At 39.6% G+C, this 24622-nt stretch overlaps 1 protein-coding gene across 1 annotated transcript in view; it reads right to left on the bottom strand.

Annotated features, from left to right (window-relative positions):
* Window positions 1-23509, bottom strand: part of cd109 (CD109 molecule) — a 102599-nt gene extending 79090 nt beyond the window's left edge. Inside the window, 20 exon segments of the mRNA XM_087780403.1 lie at window positions 317-404; window positions 472-553; window positions 614-656; window positions 720-839; window positions 921-1151; window positions 1208-1236; window positions 2277-2428; window positions 2496-2623; window positions 5434-5526; window positions 5601-5660; window positions 5725-5841; window positions 7066-7162; window positions 7448-7496; window positions 8472-8538; window positions 8608-8704; window positions 9824-10281; window positions 16671-16723; window positions 18063-18590; window positions 23023-23104; window positions 23305-23509. Of these exon segments, the coding sequence (XP_087636529.1) occupies window positions 317-404; window positions 472-553; window positions 614-656; window positions 720-839; window positions 921-1151; window positions 1208-1236; window positions 2277-2428; window positions 2496-2623; window positions 5434-5526; window positions 5601-5660; window positions 5725-5841; window positions 7066-7162; window positions 7448-7496; window positions 8472-8538; window positions 8608-8704; window positions 9824-10281; window positions 16671-16723; window positions 18063-18590; window positions 23023-23062 (2532 nt within the window). The 5' untranslated portion in view covers window positions 23063-23104; window positions 23305-23509.
* Window positions 23510-24622: the final 1113 nt, after the last annotated feature.

Below are 24622 nucleotides of genomic sequence, written 5' to 3'. Positions count from 1 at the left end.
CATGCTTCATGTATCGGTATATCAAAGTTTCTGTACCCAGGAGTGATCAAAAACAAAGTGACAAAGGCAGTTAAAAACAAATTGATTTGTCACTTGTTAGCATGTGTTCTTTTACACTGGAATGTTCTTTATTCTATCTAGAACACTAGATTTGTAGTAGGTTCCATATCATTTCCTTTCATTAAACAGTATCGAACAGTTTCAGTACCAGTATCTACTTTTTTTTTTAACCGATACCCAGCGTTATCGATATCCGTTTTTGAGTTATTTAGCTCACGGTCTAGATGACGAATGTACCTTGTGGCGTTTGTCTTACCTGTTGAGTTTGCGTTAAAGGGTTTTCACCGTATTTCGTTGAAAGTGAAACCGTCAAAGTTCCTTTCACAGGTTTTCCACCAGCGTAACTGTAAAGAAGTATTTTTCAATTTTTCAATAAATCTTAAAGTGTTTCTTTTACAAACGTGGACCTACACGGCTCGGACCGATCCGCTCACATCCTCTCCAACGAGGACTCTAGTCGGCGTCCTGACCAGCAACTTGAATCTGGGCGGAGCTAGGAAACAAGTAAGGTTAAAATCCTTAACCCCGAAATGGATCTTGACCATGAGATCACCTGATGATTGCTCCACGGTAAAGTTGCGATCAGTTTTGACTCCCTGAAACATCGTAAAACAAAGAGTTCAGGGTGATTTTAAAAACATAAATCTGTAGATACCTACGTTGATGGTGACACTGGCTGTCCACTGTCCTATAAGGGACGACTGTAGAGTGAATTCATGTATCGTTATTCCTTGATTTCCCGTTGTATCCCACTTTGTTATCAATCTCCCATCAGGATCCTTGACGTGACAAAAGAATAAATCGTCACACAATGCCATGAAATCTCTACACGCCCTAAAGCGACTCCCCGGAAACCTTACCTGTATAGAAACGTCGACTCTCCCTTCGTAAGGCCGATCATCTGACTCCACCGATGACACCCAGACTTTGACGGAATCCCCCACAAAGTAGCGAGACCTGTCCGTGAGGATGAAACTGGAGACGTTGGTGGGTCGGAAGCGTAGAGTTCTCCGGGTGGAGAAAATAAGACTCTCTTCCTTGTAGCCTTCAAGAGTCAAATTGAGGAGTTCCGGAATCGGAGAGTCTTTTATCTGGAATAAAATGTACTTTTTATATGAGGTTAAATCGTTAATTTTTTTATACTCACAGAAGGAAGAGTTAAGGTCCTGGTCACGCCTGAAAATGCACAAATGTAAGTTACATATGGTGTAAATGTGCTTTTGAAAGGTTAAAAACTATTAATCGAAGTGCTACAAAATACATCATTTGTTGTTTTAATGTCATTATGATATAAAAACACACACTTTACTACTTCAAGTGTTTCCAATACAGAATACAAATTCTTAATTTCCTTTATTGACAGTGAAGCAGTCCCAACAAACCTTTTTATTTCTCCGAAATAGTAGTGAAAGAAAATTGAAATACAAGTATAACGGAGTTAGGGTGAAGGTCGTGAATAAAATCTTGAGCAAAATACATTATTTGTCATTGAGCCATGAAAGTATAAGAGATAATAAGAATATTCTAATAGTTGATTCAATAAATTATTATAATTCAAAACCATGTCAACTAATTATGTCCGTTTTTTACTCCTGAAATTTGTCCTTTTACACCAAATATTATGTTAAAAATTGTCAGATTTTTAGGTGAAATGAAAATGTTAATTTTTCATTAAGAAAAAAACATTAATATGATCAATTTTTACCTTTATTACACACTCATTTTCCAACCAACATAAACAAATGTTTCCAGGAATGTCCTACTTAGAATTAGCATGTAGCATATGCATTAAAAAAAAACAAAAAAACTTTGGAACAAAATTTTAATTAGTTTCATTATTTAAATAATGCTCTTAATTCTCTGGTATATATTCGTTGAAATTAAAGGTGTTTAGTTCTTCAATTATCTTTTTTTTAAAGTCTTTGTTTACCTTGTCACCTACATGACAGCTAGCTAGGCTAGAAGCTAATAGCGTTAGCTGCGGTCTTTCTGAGTTAAAGAAAATGGTGCCTGTTGTTATTTAAAATAGCAAAACATATTAATAGATATTAATGCCTGTAGTGTGAGGTCATGTTATTTTTTGTAAAATTTGAATGCCTTTTTCTGTTTGACTACATATTAATATAAGTAAAAAATAGCAATTGCTTGGGACAATAAATCAAGGGTTTCCTATGAATTTATTTCTGTAAAAGTAATTTAAAAAAAAAGGTTCTCACCTCCCTGGACTACCTCTGTTTGGACGACCCTGGTGTCCCCATAAACCATCTCAGCTGTCACTCTGCTGGCCGAGTCCGAGAACACCGTGACGGCCAGGCGAGTCGGCGTCCCCGCAAGAACCTCATCAGGACCAGAGATCATAAACAAAGTCCTACAGAGAAGAACTTGTCACTCCTTAGTTTTTAAAAAGAAAATCTGGGTCAAGTCTAAAGACTCACTGTGCAGAAGATGGAAGAGCCAAACACACCAAACATACAGCCAGGACCACCAACATGACCCTTCCAGCTCTGGCTCCTTCAACTGGAACCTTGCAGGAGCCCGGACCCCACCTCTTGTCCCAGCTACACTGGGACGCAACCTCATACCGACATCTCATATTCGTCCACACACAATGGCTGAGGTGACAAAGACCTTCTGATGTTTTGGCCCCGAGGGGACTCGTGTTCTGTCACTAGGTACCTGTGAATTTACACGCATGTTGGAAAAACATTCATGTCATTTATGCATTAAAAAATAATTGGGGACACGTGTCCAACTTTGAGGGCCTGAGGTCCAAATCGTTTTATGTTGCATTTTGTGTTTGTGTTTTCATCTGGGAAGCCGCTTCTCTCCTTTTGACTTGAGAAAAAGTTATAAATCTTTAACTTTTTATTAATAAAGAACGTGTTTCTGGTTTTATTTGTTATTTTCCTTGATTTTCTGGAACTCCTGTGTTGTTCTCAGTTTTATCTTGATCTTTAAAGTATATACTTTATTGAATATTGTTCTGATTGTTTAAGCGCTTTGTGACCCTGGTCTGGAAAAGCGCTATACAAATAAAAATTACTTACTTACCATTAAACAATACAAAACTTACCACTAGATGGCAGTAGAGTAAAAGCGCAGCACCTCGAACACGTCACCGTTGTTATACATCCATATATGGACATTCTCTGTTCCCTTTGATGCTTCAAAAACACAGACATAAAAAAAACAACCCAACCACAAAGTGCTTCATATTTTATTTCATTTGGAAAAGTTCTTTTTTTACACTGGTCACATATAAAATGCAGTATTTGGCACATGGTAGTTGTTTCTGTGAATAAGTTTGATTTCCTTTTATTCAATCGTGAAACAGTTGATGGTGAACAAAGCATGATCTAAAAATCCTCATGTTGGGTAGTTTAATACAACTTTTTATTAATTGAAACATGTTGCAAAATTAGCTTTAACAATGTAACACAACGTTTTTAAGTACCGGATTCTGACCTTTTATTTTGAGCCACTCATCTATTGCTTCTGTCTGGGAGCTTCACTGTTTATAGTAACACAATAACATTTTTGATAAGCTTTTTCACTTCCTGATTAACCTTCTCTTTATTTCGACGACAAAACTTTCATGTTAGATCATGTCAAGGTTGAAACGGATTGATTGTTACTGTCTGATGATGTCCTCAGTCAAGCATTGTCATTATTCTTTGACAAAAATGACATAATACTTAGTGAGTTAACTTATTTATCAATTACTTTTTGAGGTCCGTCGACAGTATTTTTCACTACTTTCACTTTAAACCGTACATTTCTTCTTAAATTCCTGGTTTTCCTTGTTTTAAACATGGACAAACTTTAATGAGTGGCTGGGTACGCTTCTGTTTGACAGTGTCCTCGAATAACTTCACATTTAAAATGAATTCTAGACAATTTGACAAAGTAAACAATTTACCGTCAGGATCAATTGCTTTTGTCTCAGAGATCTGTCGACATTGTTTTTCACTAGTTTCACTTTAAACCGTACATTTATTTCAATTCCTGGTTGAATTGCTTTTTATTTTGACACCAAACATGAACAAATTGCAATAACTGAATGGCTGATCGATTGCTTTTGTCTGACAGTGTCCTCCAATAGCTCAGCTTTTTAACTTAATTTGAGAAAATATGAGGAAAGGCAGGTTTACCGTCAGGAGAGAACATACCTTGAGTTCACCAGTTTATCAATTGCTTTTGTCTTAGAGATCTGTCAACATTGTTTTTCACTAGTTTCACTTTAAACCGTACATTTATTTCGATTACTGGTTGAATTGCTTTTTTTTTTTTACACCAAACATGGACAAACTTTAGCAAATGTGTGGTTGATCGATTGCTTTTGTCTGACAGTATCCTCGAAAAGCCCAGTTTTTAAATTACATTTAAGACAAAATTTGACATAATACACTATTTACTACCAGGATAGAGCATATAGTTTTTACCTTACCTTATCTTGAGTTGACAAACCTAACAAATGCTTTTGTCTTAAACGTCTGTCGACATTATTTTTCACTAGTTTCACTTTTTACCGTACATTTATTTCAATTCCTGGTTGAATCGCTTTTTAATTTGACACCAAATATGAAGAAACTTTAATAACCGAGTGGCTGATCGATTGCTTTTGTCTGACAGTATCCTCGAAAAAGCTCAGTTTTTTAATTACATTTAAGATATCATTTGACATAATACACTATTTACTACCAGGATAGAGCATATCTTGAGTTGAAAAATCTATCAATTGCTCTTGTCTTAAAGGTCTGTCGTCATTCGTTTTCACTAGTTTCACTTTAAACCATACATTTATTTCAATTCCTGTTTGAATTCCTTTTTATTTTGACACCAAACATGAACAAACTTCAACGAGTGAGTGGCTGATCGATTGCTTTTGTCTGACAGTGTCCTCGAATAGCTCAGTTTTTTAACTTAACTTGAGACAAAAAGTGAGAAAAAGCAGGTTTAGCGTCAGGATACGGCATACCTTGAGTTTAATTTATCAATTGCTTTTGTCTTAAAAGTTTGTCGACATTGTTTTCACTAGTTTTCACTTTCAATTCCTGGTTGAACTGCTTTTTATTTTGACACCAAACACGGACAAACTTTAACAAATGTGTGGTTGATCGATTGCTTCTGTCTGACAGTGTCCTCGAATAGCTCAGTTTTTAAATATAACTTGAGACAAAATATGAGAAAAAGCAGGTTTACCGTCAGGATACGGCATACCTTGAGTTTAATTTATCAATTGCTTTTGTCTAAAAAGTTTGTCGACATCCTAGTTTTCACTTTCAATTCCTGGTTGAACTGCTTTTTATTTTGACACCAAACACGAGTTTAACGAGTGGGTGGCTGATCGATTGCTTCTGTCTGGGAGGATCATCGCACACTTTCCAAGAATCGATACATGGCCTCCACGTAGCCCAGCACCCTCTGCCAGTCAGGGCCGCCGGATCGGAGCATCTCCTCGGCCGTCTGTGGAACAACAAGGACTCTTTTTTTAAAGACGATAAACAATCGAAGCCACCGCGACGAGAACGCTTTCTTACGAGAGACGGCGACACACCGACGGCCAAACCCGTCCTGAAAGCCAGACTCAGATTCTCTCGCTGCGGAAAAAAAAGAAGAGGGATCGATAAGTTAAGCGCCGAGTGACTCGAGGCCGGAACCGACCTTGTTGTCCGGGCTGAGGGAGCTGTAAGGGATGCGTGACGGGAGGTAGGTGTGGTAGAGCGCGCAGAAGGCCAGGCCGTCCACCCAGCTGCTGCTGAAGTTGGTGATCTCGATGTTCTGGAGGGAGTCGAGATAAGAAAAAAAAGTCGATATTTCACACAGTTTGACTCAAATACATATTGATCCAAAAGCCTTGTGCTGTGTCTCAAATCGCATAATACTCTTAGTATGCTAGAAGTTAGTATGCATCAGTTTAGTGTACTTACTAACTAGTACGCAAATTCTCCAATCAAACACTGTTGCTACACACTAACCGGAGATCACATGACAGCTTCTTCTTCTACTTCTATTTAACGATGTTTCAACCAGCTGTTTGAACGCTATCGCCACCTGCTGGCAGCACGTTTTGCAACTTTGGGTAAAGATATAAAGAAAAAATATGAGAATCTAAATAACCTCGAGATATTTAAGCTGGTATCAGCAGCGAAGACGTGTTTATCCTCCTACTGCTGCGGAAAATGCACCTGTAAGTATATCAGAATCCAGAATCCTTTATTTGTCCCGCGAGGGGAAATTCGGTTCAACAACAGCCAGAGCAATATACCAAGAAAATAAAACACCCAGAAATAAAAAAATAATAAAAAGAAAAAGAAAGAAAATCTAAATAGAATAGAAAATAAATCTGCACTATATTATATATTCACAATCATATTTACAAAAATAACAAGAAAGGTGCAGTTAAATATTTATCTTGGTGTGTTCTTGTTGAGGAGTCTGATGGCAGCAGGGATGAAGGACCTGCGGTACCTCTCCCTCACACACCTGGGATGGAGCATCCTATCACCGATGGAGCTCCTCAATGCCCTCAGTGTGTGCTGGAGAGGGTGAGATAAGTTCCTCCTCATGGAGCCCAGCTTGCTCCTTATCCTCCTCCCAGACACTTCCTCCACAGGATCCAGGGGGCGCCCTAGGACGTAACCGGCCTTCTTAATAAGGCTGTCCAGTTTAGCCCTATATATATAAATATATATATGCATTTATATATGACGTAACTTCCGTTTAATACGTCACTAAGATGGCGGCCGTTTAGTGTGGTTAGTGTCCATCGAACCATGCTCAGTTTTGTGGGCGTGTTAGTACGCCAATTTAGTGTGCATGGCGCACTAAATTTCGCATACTAAGAATTGAGACGCACTAACGCACTAAAAATACTAACTTTTAGTACGCTAGTATGCGATTTCAGACACAGCATTGGTGAAAATTCAACAGATAGTGTGGCTTTCTGGTAACTTTTTCGGACTTTATTTGGGTGCATTTTCCTTCGGCACACGTCAGCCTCACCTTGTAGCCCTGAGTCCGGCTCTGGCACCAGCGCAGCATCCAGTTCCTCTTGGAGCCTCCGTGGCGATGCAGCAGCGTGTTGAAGCCATCCTGGGATCTGCGGAGAGAACGACTGTTCAAAACACTTTTGGGGGCCTCAGACAAAATAATCTCATTAGAAGTTGAACTTTTCAGGCGAAAACCCCCCGTCCTCGCAGGTAAAGAAACCTAATTACGATATCGATTCGACAGGGACTTTGTTTTGCCTTCGGTATCGAGTCCGACAGACGAATGTGCGCGGAACGGAGCGTGCAATTGGATTAACACAGGATGTAACAATAAGGTCAGTCTGGAAGAAATAATGATCTGCTGTGTGTGTGTGTGTGTCAGTGCGTTTACTCACATGTTGGCTGGAAGCTCAGCGGAGGTTGGGTTGTACCTTTTTAAAGACTCTTTTCCTGCAAAAAACAGGGGGAAAAATCCCGACATGTCATTGACAAGACTGTGTGTGTTTGTAGTTGTGTATTTTCTTAGCCAAAACTTCTTGAATAGAAATTGTTAGATTATATTGCAACTGAAAAGGAAATAAGTTTCCTTGAAAAATTTAATAAAGTGGTAGAATTGAGGCCCATGGGCAACACACGGCCTTGTGGCTAACTCATCCAGAGCTAGCAGATAAATCGATCCTGATAAAAATGTACACACAATTAAGTTTTGTTAAACACCAGAGTACCAAAATGTATCCAACGTATTTCTCCGGCTTTTTTGCCCCCAAGTTGAGTTGATCGATTGCTTCTTGCTTGCGTCTGGAAGGTCCTTTTGTTAGCGTCACTTGACTGTCTGTCAACTGTCTTTAAACTAGGCTTTACCGGCACCGTTTGAAAAATAATCCAAACGTGAAAATAATCCGCGGGATATGCAATTTTACTTCATTACACAAGAGTTAATCCAAGAAAAAACAACACATTTTAATGTATAATTCTTAATTATATCTTGAATTATATATTTTTTACACACTTTTTTCAAGTTAAGTTGTTGATCCATTGCTTCTGTCTGGCCTTTATTAGCTTCACTTGACATTTTTAATTTTATCGTTGAATTATGAAAATGTCTTCAAACACGGCTTTACTATCATTATTCACTGTTATTTACTGTAAAAAAAAAAAACACACAAAAAACGGTTCCATTTTGACTTTAACCTTTTTTGACATATCTCTAAACCTTCAACTTATCATTGTGGTTAAAGTAAGCCTTTATCGTAGTTAGCTTTCTTGTCATTGACCTCTTTAGGTTTCTTATATGGCATGTAATACAGGTTTTTGCTCTTTAAATTGTATACTGCAGGGGGCGCTATAGTTGCTAAATCAATGTTTACACTTCATAATTTGATACCAACCAGGAAGTGAGTACCTCCACATTCATGACACCATCTTACGAACCTGTGTTGGCGTTGGACCGGCTCTCTTGGTCGTTCAAACCTCTACCAACCCGGATCTGCACCAAAAAAAACAACAACAATAAACGACTGATGTCTCGGAGAATGAGACGCAACTGAATTCTTACATCGTTTCCACTCTTGTTGCTCTCGGACGAGGTCGACTGTGACCCGTTCTGTACCGTTAACGGTTCCGGTGGCGATGACGACGATCGAGAGAGGCTTCTGATGGTTAAAGCAATAAGCGAGAAATCATTTTCTTAACAAATGTACGGTTTTTAACTCCATAAACAAATGTAAAAATCCTATGGATTCCTTATACTGGACATTTTGTTGCAACTTTCATTGAGTGTTGTGGGTCTTTCGTTCCTAACGTCACCGATTCCATTTCAAAATGTCATTGACTGCCATCATCCTGTCACAGACTGAGTCCGTCAACTGTAGTGAAGATTCCATTTGACCGTTTTTAATCGGGTAAAAACTAGCTAGCATGGCAAAAATTCTCTAGGTAATGTTGGCTTCAAGAAAAGTCCCTTTTAAACATGTTTTTATAAGATATTCTTTAGACTTGACGTATAATTATTTGGCAGAAATAGCTTTATTTTGGCACCAAAAAACATTTAAACCATTTCTACCGTTGTGCTTGGAATTCAAATTTTTCAAATTTCTGTATTTTTCAAAGTGATCTACATTCTGCAAATCTCAAGAGGAGCAAGTCTTTTAACCTATCTTGATCATAATCTTTTTTTTCACTCTCCAAAATTCTTAGTCGAAACACTATCGTCTTCCTCCTGATCTTGCCTTATCCAAGTCAACGCCTTGTAAACCTCTTTTAAGTAAGTAAGTAAGTAAGCAAGTAATATTTATTTATATAGCGCTTTTCGAGACCAGGGTCACAAAGTGCTTAGACAATCAAAACAATACTCAAAAAAGTACATACTTTAAAGATCAAGATAATACTGAGAACAACACAGGAGTTCGAGAAATTCAAGGAAAAGCCTGAACAAATAGAAACGTCTTAAGGTGTTTCTTAAAGGAGTCAGTAGATCCATCAAGCGCAAAGAGAGAGGAAGATCGTTCCGAGTGTAAGGCTGGATCAGATCAGTGATGTAAGGAGGAGCCTGACCATGAATAGCTCTGAAAGTAAGAACCAGAATTTTAAAGTTGATCCTGAAAGAAACTGGAAGCCAGTGAAGAGTTTTAACATTGTGAGTACAAACTCGCTTCTCTTCTGCAACCCTCTCCACCCATACCACCCTGTCTGCACTCTCCTCTTCACCTCCCGATTAAATAAAACCAAGAAATTGTTAATCAAGGATTTTATTTTGAAAGAATGAATCCTACCTTGACCTCTCAGACACCGTCGTCCTGGTAATCTCCGCGCTCTTGTCCTTATTGGCCAAATTCCTCAAGTACAGCTTGGTCACGCCCTTATTGTCCTCGATCTTTTTACCGTCATTCAACGACGTCCCTGAGCAGTCCAGTCTTTCCCGACCCTTCTGGTTGGCCGCCTGGTCGTCGTCGTCGTTGTTGTTGTTGTTCTCCTCCCGGTTGGGTCGATCTCGCTCCAGGGTCAGATGGGCCAGTTTCTGCTGACTCGCCTTCAACTCGTCCCTGAGTTTGACCAACTGTGCGTCGCTCTCCTTCTGTCGCCGCCTGGCGTCCTCCAGTTCATTCTCGGTGTCCTCGTGGGTGGCGCGTAACACCAGGATCTCTTCTTCCGCCTCTGCTCGTAACCTGTCTGCCACCGCTACTGCCACCTGGAAGTCATTCTGGAACTGCAGCCATTCCGTTTGCTCCGTCTGGAAATCAAATAAAAGCAGATTTACATTGTATTTCCATTGATTCTATTTATAGTAAATCCAAAAAAATGCAGAATCAGCTTCCCTTCTCTATATTATTAAACGCTTATAATAAAAACATAAACATATTTGTCATTAATCATTCAAATCTACGATAACAAAATGTTCTTTCTGCAGATAAAGTAACTGTAAGGACCTTAAAAAGAAAGTCCAAAGTTCAAGTGCGCAGCTTTATCAGATTTTATTGACTCCAGACTTGCCTCACTAAAGAAAAAAAAAAACCGTTTTATTTATTGAGAGCTGACGAAACATACTGAGAGCTTACATAGCATGTTTGGACTTGCATTTACACTTGTTGATGTTTTTACTACCAGGACACATGCACAATATTTTTTTTTAACATTTCTGAATCTTTGGTTTGAAGGGTTACACAACAATCTGTTTTCATTTTTTTTTTTGGACCACACGTGATAGGCCACGGGTGGATGAAGGGAAGTGAAGAAGAGAGTGAAGGCAGGGTGGAAAAAGTCAACTAAAGAACAACTAAAAAGGGGTTGTGTGGGCTAATAAAATTGCAGACACAGCATTTTTTACTGTTAGTATTTTCATTAATAATTACATACATACATTTTTTTGTATATATATATACAGGCAGAGAAAGAGGCACCATTTGTTCCTTCTTTTGTACCATCAATTTTCGCCGTATGTTTGCCGGCGCTCGTTCTTCTACGTCCATGCTTGTTAAAATAAAAAATGAAACACGGCCTCAGCTGCCGTTTTTCACTCAAGGACTGTGCAAATCGTTTAGTGTAAGCAGAGCAGAAGTATTTCTATCTGTGCTATGCTAGTGCTAAAAATGCTATTTTGATAATGTAGCTTACACGCAGTAACGGTAATTAAATTAACACCTATAGCATCATGCGTTACCGATCTATCTCTATATAGCTAATATAGAGGTAGCAATGCTAGTTTGCTAACAAAGTAAAGTTGAAAAAAATTCTAAAAGAATTTAAAGTCGTCCAAATTGTTCCAAAATAGTGTTAGCAATGCTATTTCGCGTACAAAAGCTTAAGTGTACTTTCTGTGTTATCATTCCTAACTTCACTTCTTCAGTGTTTAAATGTGTCTGATTCAAAACCATCATCATACGTCTGGACTTGCTGATAACATTTCCAGTGAAAGGTGCTCATGCTTGCGAAATTCCCACTGAAGCAGGAGCTACAACAAGACGGGACAACGGAAAGTGGGTTGAGCAAGACTCTCTCCGGAGTGAGGCCCATATGTGTACCAAGAAATCCAACGCTCTCCGGATTCACTCCGGCTCTTATATCCCGCTTTTAATATCAAATTCTTCGACGTGTGAAAAGAGCCGACTTTAATGTGCTCGCCCTGACAATAGAGCAATTCGAGCCAGAAATATTAGAGGTTAGGTGAAGGGTCGGAGGGATCGTAATTAGATGGAGATGTGGAGGAGGAAGCAATATCCGAGTCAGTTTCTCCCTCATCTGACCAGTGACTCACGACCCACAGCTGGACTCCATTACGTAGGACACACACACCACACACACCAATATCATATGACTCTTTTCTCACCCTCAAATATCTCACTCCTTTCGTTTGGAGCGAAGGGAAACATTTGGAGGAGCTTTTTTTTTTTTCCCCTCAGAGCTTTTGTTATCTGCTCACCAGCACTCCAAGTAGAGCATGTCTGTTTAAGGAAACAGGAAGGGGCGCTCCTCTGTTCACAATGAGATAAGACTATGGATTTTCGGGCATCAGACATGCACCCGAGCGCTCCCTGAAGATGTGACCCGGTGTCCCACTGGACACCAGAATCTTGGAAAGCTTTCTTAAGTAGCATCTTCTGTGAGTTAATGTGAAAAGACACGTCCTCGGATCAACCTCCACCATCAATCTAAGTATGTGTGCAACCCTTCATGCTTGTACTTTCCTTTCCAGCTCTTGTTATCTCTTAGGTTGTAAACAGTTGGACTCTTAATCCGTTTACCTTGCGTTGACCAACTGTCCTAACCCCTGGAATCTAAAGAGTGGCATCAAGACACAGCGGTGCAATGTACAGGGCAATTAGGTTCAATGACGACCTTTGTGATTCTTAAGATTTCCAAGGTTTACTCAGGTACTCCAGTTTTGTCCAAGAGGCTATTGTGCTTATTGGGAGATTCAGGTTGTGCTATATTCCAATCGCCTACTACCCAAAGTTTCCCCACTGGTACCCCAACATACCTTGCTGGCCAATATACCCTTCCCTAGCACAGTACTAGGCCTACTCCGCTGTTTGAGGAGTATTGACCTATCGGAAGATCGGTGGGAGATTCTTTTTTTTTTTTTTAAATAGAACGAAGCTGATTAACTTTCAAGAAATTATCTGACTCTGATTTAAGCTTATGCAGGTGGAAAAGAGACAACGTTGTGGAGGTCAGATGGTAGAAAGGGAAATTGTTTCTACAATTTAAGACAATTCATGACTTTTACTACCATACCAAGTTAAAATAAGACCAACTCAGCATTCAACCAAAATGTAAATAAATAACCAGACCAACTACATAGGTTTAATAACTTTTCAACATAAAATTATACACTTTTTAGTCAACTGAACTACTTTTCGTTGACTCCAACCATTCTGATTTTATAAATGCATCTGCACCAAGTACACTGCTCCTCAAACACCTGCCTGGCGCCGCTTTCAGCCATGAAGAAAAATATTGTTGCCAATGTTGCTTAAAGCAAACATCTCAAACGTTTATTCTTTCTTTAGAAGTAGCTGCATGGGCCATGGGTTGAAGTAATACCGCGAGGTGCATCTACTGCGAGAGCCCCGACTGCAGCGGCGTCACTTTTTTGTTAGCTTTGCTATTTTGATGGCACATCAAGTAGGCTTTGGTCATACAGTATGCAGTTTGATTCCAGTATCCATTTCAGCATCGACCCACACTGAACGCCAAACAAAATAAAGGGTTCACCGTCATGCTGCCTTTTTGTCTCCATCTAGCTAGCTGAGGTCACTGGGAGGCTAAAAGTGACCCTGAAGAAACATGTTTAGAGAAGTTCTTGAATTCTTCCGTCTCAACACAAATGACCTTGATTTGCTGATAGAACCCTGCTCTCTCACTCCAAAACTTTACATATTGGATTTGAATTTAATCAAACCAAGTAGCTTCAAATTCTGTAGCGTCTTTAGTCCGGGTTGTTCAACCGGTCTCGTTTGGGTTAAAAAGCTTGCAGAGATCATTCCTGGAAATCTCCGACAGCAGTCACCTGGAACTGATTCCGGCGGTCTCAGATTGAGTCAATCTCCAGGAGGAAAGCAACACTGAGACACACACACATGTTAGACCTCAGCTTTAGGGGTTTTCTACTTGTTGGTAAAGACAATAGAAGGCACATTAACGCAGACAGATGGTTCTTTGGTAAAACGCCCCTCACGGATCACTGCACATTGTTTAATCGCTTCGTCTTTCTCCGCTGTACTTAAGTGTGTCTGTGACAGTTTGAGGAGTTGAGGGGAAAAAGTAGGACACATAGAAAGTATGGCGAGATAACCAGAGGAAGTGACAGAATGTGACATGAGGAATGATCGCTTTTGAATAGAAACAATATCCAAAGACTGATGGATTTTGGAGCTGAAAGGTGCAGGAAATGAGTTGGGCCGGGAAAGAAGACGGGAGGACGACAAGATCGAGGGCAGCTTTAAGGCAAAAAGCTGCGGGGTAATTGTTTTGGGCTCGGGAAGGAGTGGTTAGCTCCCTGATGGAGAAAGAATGAAGGCTGAGAGGCACAGCCAGGGGAGAGGGAGGAGGCCGGCCTGAGAATCCGCAGCAACAGCCAAGACTCTCAATGCATCTGTATGAATTTGTCAGTCTCACGTGTGCCGCACACAAAAAACAGATGGCCAGTCAGCCGGTGTAAGTCCCCCCCTCACCCACCACGCCCCCCTGCCGCTACCTCACAGCGGAGTCGGAAACAAAACAAGTCTTGTCTGCCGGACAAACAGAATGCAAACCCCTCCTCTGCACTTTTCTTTCACTGGGTTCTCAAAAACTGTTCCCCGTACAGCCAAGCTGTCTGGGATCATAAAGTCCAGCATCGGCCCATCGAGGGCCCGTGTCAACAACGGGGCTACGTCGTGCCAATTCCTAATACGCAGCTACCTCTCGGTGCTTTACCACAGTCTCTCTGAGGTTTAACTGGCCAGTGGGAAGATTACATTTCTTACTCTGATCAGGGGGTGGAAGAGAAGAAGGAAAGTTCAATGCTCAAGAATCCAGACTATCAGCTCGAAAGAGACAAAGGCAGGATAGTTGATAGCTCACACCACTAGTGCAATATAATCTGTCAATGGAAACACTTGAATAAGCAAAAGAACGTGGGGGGGAAAACGCAATGCTAACACTAGTTCTACAGCTACTGAATGTTACCTACATAGCTAGTCACATGAATAGTTCAATAAAGAGAAGACGGCGTAAAGAATATGGACTTTTCTTAGTAATTTACTTGAAGAAAAATAATACTGTAGTACCAACTTCCTGTCGTTCCAAACTGTATCTCAATGGTATGGGCACAAGGGGTATTCAGGTGCCAACATAATATGGGACATTTCCAACTCAGCTATACGTAAAACTCCCATTTTTGTGCAGCTCCCCATTGTGGTATAAAAAACTATTAATCGAAATAAGGTTTGCATTATAACAATTAGAGACATATTCTGGTATCAGTGATGCAATTCCATGTCCATCATCAGGTTTTCTACCTGTGTTCTTTTTCCTGGAAATAACTCGGGTAGATTTTCTGCATATAAACAACATCAATATTACCCAATTTAATGCCACTATGAAGAGGTGTGCCATACATACTAGGATGCTAACATCAGTAAAAAAACATTTATCATTTGTAAAAGAAACTACATTTTATGCTTGGAATTATTATAGTTATGTCTAACCAAGACAAAGACTACTTCTCCATCTATGAATATGGGTAAAAAAAACACAGATTTCAAAAAAAGTTCCCATGCTATTACTCCCCACGCTACGACCCTTCAGATAATAATCCCTGGCTAACACCAAAGATGCTTAGACAAAGACATCTTGTACCCGATGAAATGGAAAAATGGAGTATCCCTTTTCAGCCTAATGCTCTTCAAATAAATGAAAAATAAAAGTGAGGCCAGTGGATGAGGAAAGAAAATAAGGGAGTTGCACTTGCAGGTCATATTCCAGCTGTCGTAATCGGTGGCGGGGAAACTTGGGAGCCTCTTTGCAACAATCCTCACAAGGGAGGGTCCGAAATGGAGCAGACGATGAGAAGGAAATAACCATTGAATATCATCATCATCGTAAAAGAACTTTCGTTTCCCCCAGTTGAGAAAACATGATCAAAAGCAGAGGTATATTCAGAAGTGGTTCAAACTAATGGTTGGACACCAGACCAGCTCCTCTCGTGGGCCCCCGAAGACAAGCAGAGGACAGGAAGTCCGCTATTAACCAAACTGCAGCTCTCCGAAGAGCTCCTACTGTGAAGGGGGTGTTTGGAATCATCTCCTGGATGAAAGGTCAAGAACAGAGGACTGATAATATTTAGCTGGATGCCGTGACTTCCTGTTTATACTGTGGTTTGACGTGAAAATACATAAGTCTGGAAGAAGGGCCCAGAGAAGCACTAAAGCTGGCGGATTAGTACACGGATGTTCTTTTCCATCAGAAGGAGGCAAGAGTTGAAGCCTTTAGACAGGAAGACGACCAGGATGGTACCACCAACATCCGCTAAACTATAACGCACATCTTTACAGATAGAAAATAATAATGACTTAAGTATTTACACACTTGGAAGCTTCACTTGTTGGGACTTATCATGTTGATAAAAACTTCTGTGAAGTTTAAACAGATTTAGAGCTTTGTATCTTTTCAAGGACCACGAAAAGTCCTTTAAAAGTGGTGTAAGAGTTTGTTGGTTTAGTTAGATTTTAATGGACAATTTCAACGACTATAAGTTTCCCATAAGGATGAGTCCTCCGGTTCTTGCCCCAAGTAGCTGGGATAAACTCCAGATGCATAAAACATATGTATTCTGAGGCTTAATCAGGGGATAGATGTTTGAGAAGTGGAAGTAAATCTGGGTGTGACCCGGAATATAATAGAACACCAGGGAAAGGACAGAATAGAAAAGCCAACCTTTTCAATGCTAGCAAGATTAGCAAAGCTTGCAAGATTAGCAAAGCTAGCAAAATTAGCATCGCTACCGACGACGGTAACAGAAGCAAAGAAACCGTGTAAGTGGAGATGATTATGTGAAATGACATCAATACATCAGGTAAGTTTCTCAGCTTGGGAAACAAATCAAAGCAAAAAGCATCGGCGTATTCATCGTCATCTTACCCGCATCCTCGTCCTCAAATTAATGACTTCACACCGTAGTTGCCTCAGTATATCTGAAGGGGAGAAATGAGAAATATCAACACATGCATATGAAACATCCAGAAATATCAGAGTATTGATTTGCCCTTTTAATCGTGGAAACACTTGTAATAATGGCCTCAAAAAGTTTGGACTAGTGGCTCATATTTGTGAGTTCAATTACAAAACAATTTTGTAAAAAGTTGTTGCATTTTAAATACTGTTTTATATATTATAAGGTATTTCTGTTTATATGTATTACCTTAAGATATTTATTAAATAATTTCAATACCTGAAAAGTTTATTTGTATATATGTAGTTACTTTTTTATATTGATTTTCTTTCTAAAGATTGTTATTGGCGCACCCTACCTTTTTTTAAAATTATTATTGTATTCTGTCCTTTTTTTATTTCAATTCTATTTTTTTCTTCTTTTATTATCATCAACTTCCAATTGCATTAGGTTTTTATTAAAAACATTGTTATCATTTTTCAAGACGCATTCACTTACCTATTTATGTGCCTTTATAAATTTATAAAGGTAGAATATGGTCAAACATAAAACGTTCCATTATAGATTGGTTAATGTATTCATTCCAAATATGTTTGACCTTAAAGTGAAAGTTCACCAAGAATTTAAATTTCTCTTAAACTCAACTCACCCACATGTTGACTAAGGCTTGGGTTTTTTGGCATAAATGTACGTACATATGACGGCCATAAACAGTGCTTATTTTCTTCGTCCGCCTGTTCAAAAAAAACACTTAAAACCATTAAAATACCTCCAAACGTGGTCTGTAACATCTTGCATTGCAGTCTCAACTAGAAGGAATTGTTCAGAAAAAAATTAAATTAAACTCGTTTGAAGCCGAAGCTAAAATGCTAACATGCTAACAGACAGGAAATGCTCTCGCTAAATGTTGCATAAACTTTCAGTGTAGATACTTATACAAAAAGGACAATACAGATGAACAGTATGGAGGTATTTAGATGTTTTTTGTTATTTTTTTTGTGAATATCAAATGGACAAACACTTCCTATAACTCCAAAAAGACACAGATTACTCCCAACATGAGGGTGAGTAGAACATTTGTGATTTTTGGGTGAACTGTCACTTTAAACTCAGAGGTAAACACACAAAAACCAAGAGCCCAAATTAAGCTAAACACACAGATTCCTTTGGTGTGTTAAAATAACAAAGGCAACGATCGAGTACAACTTTCATAAAGTCAACCATTTCCGTAAAAATGTTTACCCGTTTCTGACACAAAAGTTTCTTGTTTCAAAAGTTACAAAGTTTCTCCAAATCGAGTAACTGTAACATGAGCGAAGGGAACAGAGCCCGGGACAACAGAAAAGTACCTTGTGTCGTACCTGTTACGTTTCTTGTTGCATCCTCTTTGGGTTCGTCGTGCAGTGTTACCAGACACTCGTCCAGGAGCTTCTCCATTTCCTCGCCGTCTTCAACCTTCAGACCAACGGGCGCAGAAGTACCGAGTCTGTCGTCTTGACATTTTTGATCCGAGTCGCTGCCCACGAGGGGAGAGGAAGTCGCCTCCTCGGACTGGCTTTTTGGGACGTGAACGGCCGGAGACACTAGTGGTGACACCGGTGGTTCAGGGGTGAGCGAAGATGGAACGTTCTCCTCTGGATCTTCTTGTTCGTCTCGGTCTGGTTTGTCATGGACCGGGACGATTTGTGTCGCAGGAGGAATTGGACTCGTGTTAAGAGTGGCAGGCGGTTGACTCGTGGGTCCTGGGACTGGGGTTGGAGATGAACCTGGGCTCGGGGGGGAGGCTTTCGGAGAAGGGGAAGGGTGGAGTTGGGGGACACTTGGTTTAGGACAGGGATCTTCGGCCAGTGGAGAAGCAGGAGGTGTGTGCGAGATGTCCAGATGAGGTCCTGGAAACAATATTAGATCGAGTTTAAAATGCATTCATGGTATTTTGAACACACACTGCTATGTCGCTGAGTTCACTAAGAGGGAGCCAGACGAAGGGAGAAGGACGACATATTCAAGTTTTATAATGAGTAAGTAAATAAAGTAGTTTTACATAAATTATTTAATGGACTATATAAACATAACTACTTTAACTACATTATAAAAGAAGAAAAAGATTGAACACATAAAGGCCACGCACATTTTGTAACATGAGATAGTAACACATACTGTAAATGCAAAAATATATTTCAGTTTTGATACTGCCTGTAACACGGCAGTAATATGGCTAGATAAAAAATAATAATGAACAAGTCTATGCTAGAACAGTCATTATAAAGTAAGCCATTTGCTCTTACTATCCCTAAAAAAAAAAATGATGTCCACTCTTTACGCTGCCGTCTCCAACATCTCATCCTTGCTTCATTGATGCCAGGTCTTCAACTTAAAGCTAAATACATCCCTCTGTGTGTGTTCTCCATCATACAGGTGTGTGTACGATGGCCGAATACATTATTTAATCGGTCTTCACTTCCTGCTAGAGCGCCTCCTGGAGGATATTAACGCGTACAAAGATTAACCCTTTTATTTGTGTAAGAAAATTACATTGCGGCTAATACTCTTAAATTTCCATGTACTTTTAGTAAGTAAGTAAATAATTTTTATTTATATAGCGTTTTTCGAGACCAGGGTCACAAAGCGCTTAAACAATCAAAACAATACTCAAAAAAAAAAAAAAAAAAAAAAAGTACATACATTTAAAGATCAAGATAATACTGAAAACAACACAAGAGTTCGAGAAATTCAAGGAAAAGCCTGAACAAATAGAAACGTCTTAAGATAAAGGAGTCAGTAGATCCATCAGCGCAAAGAGAGAGAAGATCGTTCCAAAGCTTAGGAGCAACAGCCTGAAAAGATTTCTCTCCTCTGGTCCTGAACCGTGTGCGTGGAACCATAAGTAGATTCTGATCCACAGACCTCAGAGCCCGAGCTGGGGTGTAAGGCTGGATCAGATCAGTGATGTAAGGAGGAGCCTGAAGTAAGAACCAGAATTTTAAAGTTAATCCTGAAAGAAACTGGAAGCCAGTGAAGAGTTTTAAGGACCGGAGAGAGAGATGTGAGTTCTTCTACTAGAGCGGGTCAGAATTCTCGCTGCAGAGTTTTGAATCAACTGCAGGCGAGACGATCCTTCTTGTTAAGACATGAAAATAAACTGTTACAATAGTCCAGACGAGAAGAAACAAACGCGTGGATTACAAGCTCCAGATGATGTTGTGACAACATTTTCCTAAGTTTAGAGATTTTTCTCAGTTGAAGGAAACAGTTTCTGTTCAGTTTTCTGCAGTGTTGAACTAGAGACATGTCTTTATCAAATAAAACACCCAGGTTTCTCAGGCTCAGTTTGACAGACTGACCTAAGTCACCCAAGTACTGACTCAACCCTGGAATCTTATCATCAGGAGCAATAACCAGTGTTTCAGTTTTGTCCACATTTAGCTGCAGAGTGTTTTCACTCAGCCATTGTTTGATTTCTAGCAAACAATTGACTAAGCTGTTCAGCCTCTGGCGCTCAGTTAGGTTCAGGAACTGTTTGAATTCTCACAAAAAAAGCTAGAAACCCCTGTTTTTTTTACTTTAAAATGTAATGATTTATATGTCTTTATGTTAAACAGATTAAAAATCCAAATGCATTTTTACTATTTAAACACATGAAAGAGTCAAAATATCTTCACCAAGCGACAGATATTAAACGTAAATCAGAAAAAAAAAAACACACACTCACAGCAGATTTAACAACAATCCTACAGAGATATCATCAAGAATGATCTCAGGCCTGACTAGTTAATCATTATAAACGTGTTCGTACGACACATGATAAAACTATGTCGTACAACATGACTCATCAACACTCAATGACTGGAATGAAAGGACTTCAGTGGTCACTCCTCCGGGAACATCGACACTCAAACCCATTCAGACTTTCAGCACCAAATTTAGACATTTTTTCGAATTTGGACTAATCTTCGCCTTGTTCGGACCGAACCCGGCTGAAGGTTTAGCGGCACCTGCTGTGAGCCCGGATCATTAGTCCAGACTGACAGGAATGTCTCGTAACTTTCTCATGCCCGAAGACTTCTTAACGTGCTCGTCCGCCCGTGACCCCGGCGGTATGGGAGAGTGTGTGTGAGTGTGTGTGTGTGTCAGATAGCATTAAGGGCTCCCCGTGATGAATCCACTGCCCTTGTGTTGAGCCGGGGAATTCTGCCGATTCATCACAGCTGGCCCCGACGGAGCCCGAGCGAACCGCAGAGGAGAATGACCAGTGGTTGATGAGCAACGCTCGGGACGCCTGCCAAGTTTCTCCCTCACACACACACACACACACACACACACACACATCTACGTTGTGACTTTCCTGATTAACCCCTTCATTCCCACCAATCCTGAAACGAAGGGATTGAATCAAGGAATTTCAAACTAGCCTTTTTATACGGTAAAACTATGAGGTAGTAAAAGGTAAAAGCTAGATTTAATCAGATATCGGCCACAGAATCATGAAATATAATGAAAAATCGGCGATAAAAATAAATAAATAAACTGTACAAAAGCTGTGTTTCTAAATGAAAGTGATATTTCTTCGAACATGTTTCTGAAATATGTTGTTTTGCGCACATTTATGTTTAGTGTCTCATATGGGAGTTTTATTACATGTATCCCATAATAACCATTTTTTAGCTTCATCATGTGACTTGGTACATATACAGGTGACTTGTAATTGTGCTTTTTAAATACAATTTTATGACAAACCACTTCGTAAAAACACCTTTTTCGGTGAGGTTTTTCCCAAAAAGTCTTTAAGATGTTGTGTAGCTATCATTTAGTGAAGGATATTCATTGTTAGATGGTATTTATTATTGATTTAAGGCTCTAATGCAGAGGCATAAAGGGCCAAAATGTCAACATAATCTAGATCGAGGGCCTCACCATCACATTCTCACATTATTTCAGGCTATTTTACTATTTCATCGAACACACATTGTGTTTAGGTGTGTGTAGGTTGGTGCGGTTGTGTGTCTGTCTAGGTGTGTGTAGGTGAGTATGTGTGAGAATGTGTAGCTGTGTGTGTATGTAGGTATGTGTGTAGGTGTGTGAGTATGTGTAGCTGCGTGTGTATTTAGGCGTGTGTGTTATAAGGTGAATAGGTGAAGTTTGTGTGAGATCGTGTAGCTGTGTGTGTATATAGGTATGTGTGTGAGTTAGTGCGGTTGTGTATGTATGTATGTAGGTATGTGTGCGTGTGTGTGTATATGTAGGTATATGTGTAGGAATGTGAGTTTGTGTAGCTGTGTGTGTATGTAGGTATATGTGTCGGTGTGTGAGTTTGTGTAGCTGTGTGTGTATGTAGGTATATTGTGTAGGTATGCGAGTTAGTGTAGTTGTGTGTGTATGTAGGTATATGTGTAGGTTTGTGAGTTAGTGTGGTTGTGCGCGTATGTAGGTATATGTGTAGGTTTGTGAGTTTGTGTAGCTGTGTGTGTATGTAGGTATATTGTGTAGGTATGTGAGTTAGTGTAGTTGTGTGTGTATGTAGGTATATGTGTAGGTTTGTGAGTTAGTGTGGTTGTGCGCGTATGTAGGTATATGTGTAGGTTTGTGAGTTTGTGTAGCTGTGTGTGTATGTAGGTATATTGTGTAGGTATGTGAGTTAGTGTAGTTGTGTGTGTATGTAGGTATATGTGTAGGTTTGTGAGTTAGTGTGGTTGTGTGTGTATGTAGGTATATGTGTAGGTTTGTGAGTTTGTGTAGCTGTGTGTGTATGTAGGTATATTGTGTAGGTGTGTGAGTTAGTGTAGTTGTGTGTGTATGTAGGTATATGTGTAGGTTTGTGAGTTAGTGTGGTTGTGCGCGTATGTAGGTATATGTGTAGGTCTGTGAGTTTGTGTGGTTGTGTGTGTATGTAGGTATATGTGTAGGTTTGTGAGCTTGTGTAGCTGTGTGTGTATGAGTAGGTTTGTGAGTTAGTGTGGTTGTGTGTGTATGTAGGTATACATGTAGGTGTGTGAGTTTGTGTAGCTGTGTGTGTATGTAGGTATATGTGTAGGTTTGTGAGTTAGTGCAGTTGTGTGTGTGTATATTTTGACATGTGTCATCACTGCAGGCTTTAAAAACAAACAAAAGTCTGTTTCTCTCAGTGAATCAATATTGACTTTTATTAGTATTTGTAAAGCTCTTGAGCGCCACATTCAACGAGTCGACCCTTGATATCTACGTGTCTCTAATGTGATGTCACAGATGTATATCCCGGGACATCTTATAACAGGTACTGACCACTGCAGAGTCGACACAAACACCGTTTGGATCCGTTTTAAGGAACAAAATAAAAAAAAACCGCACCTGAGAGTCCATGGTTGTCTTTGCTGGAGAAGTTCCCCATGGTCCGGAACCTTGTGTCCAGCAGGTGATCCCTCTGCTTCAACTGGGTCGAACACAGAACAAAAAATATTCAAGTCGCGGATCCTCTTCGTGTTTAAAGAAGTTTCTTTTTCCCGCCTGTGACTCAACGGAGCAAATAAAACAACAATAATAGTTGAAAAAACCCGATAAAAGCCTTTCAAATAATCGCCAAATACATTTTTATGACAAAAACGAGACGTTTTAAGATTTAAAAAAACTGACCTGACAGGGAGAAATAAAACCCACGGGTTCGGTCCACTTCACTTCCACACTTGTCTTCAAGACAAAAACAAAAACGAAAGAAAGACTTAAAAAAAAAAACGTGTTCTGTCTCGAGTGTTAACGCGTCACATGTTGCTGAGGGAAAAGTAACAACTTCATCGCAGAGGAGGAACCGAACCGAAGACCTGCTCGAGAAACATTGATATAATCGATTACCGATGACACCGATGTCCGTTTTTCTTCGGCCGCTAGAGGGCGCGGTTCAGCCGCAGCAGCAACTTCTTCTGGAGTAAAAAAACTTCAAAATAAGTCTCGTTGTCGTAAAAAGTAATGTTGTTAATTGTAAGAAATACAACTTGTTTTATTGTAAATTCTTTCAAATACTTTAGCAGCAATTGCGATTTCATAATGGATGTATTTCAATGACTTGTACTGAAGTTGGTTGATTTTATGTTTGTTATTTTATTGTCACCTCCTTTTTTCTCCTTATTTATCTTTATTTCTAAAGAAAAAAAAGAAGATGGATGGATCTCTATTACTCTTTATCAAAACCAAAATGTCCTTTTAGACATTTCTACCCTTTGAACAGAATCTTCCTTAAAAAATATAACATTTTCTTTAAAATGTTTATCTTATTAAAACAACATTCTCAGAAAGAAGAAAAATGAAAGAATCCAGTTTTATTCTGCGTAATCACTTTTTTATTGTGGGCTAACACTGATGACATCACAATAGTTTTTTTTTTCCTCCCTATATTTGTTAACAACACTTTCAAGATGAATAGAGAGATTCCACACAGCAACCATGGGATCAGACTTTTCTGTCGAATAGAAAATTAACGAAAGTTGAACGTTAGAGGTTGAAGGCGCCTGTTTTTTAGGGGGGATGACTTGTTACGTTGTTTACAGGTGCTGAGTCAGGTGACCGTTTCTTTAGCGACCTATGCCAGTTGGATCCATTAGCTCTTCAGCTGAGTGGATTACCACCATTCTATTTGTGAAATACTGCGCTCCAGGTTCACTTTTGAGGGCGCTTAAAACCCACGATCTTAAGTCCACCCTCCCTGCCAGGATCATTTGGCAGGAGAACTGCTCAACTGTCGATTGATTACAAGGTCCGGCCGACCTTTTGAGTGTTGACAGAGCAGGACCTTCACTTTTCCTAACCAACTTGGTGCACTAGAGATAAGGTCTATTAATCCTGAGAAAGCTCCAGATGATGGGTTGAAGAAAAGGTTCTACAAAAATCAATTTGGACCTGAACCTGGTTCTTTTGGTAATCCCTAATAGGTGATTATAGGAATTGTGCAACGAGACAT

The sequence above is a fragment of the Callionymus lyra genome, chromosome 18, assembly GCF_982586985.1.
Source record: "Callionymus lyra chromosome 18, fCalLyr1.hap1.1, whole genome shotgun sequence".
Taxonomy (NCBI): domain Eukaryota; kingdom Metazoa; phylum Chordata; class Actinopteri; order Syngnathiformes; family Callionymidae; genus Callionymus; species Callionymus lyra.
Note: the sequence above shows the minus strand (reverse complement) of the source record. Positions and strands in the feature narration are given on the sequence as shown.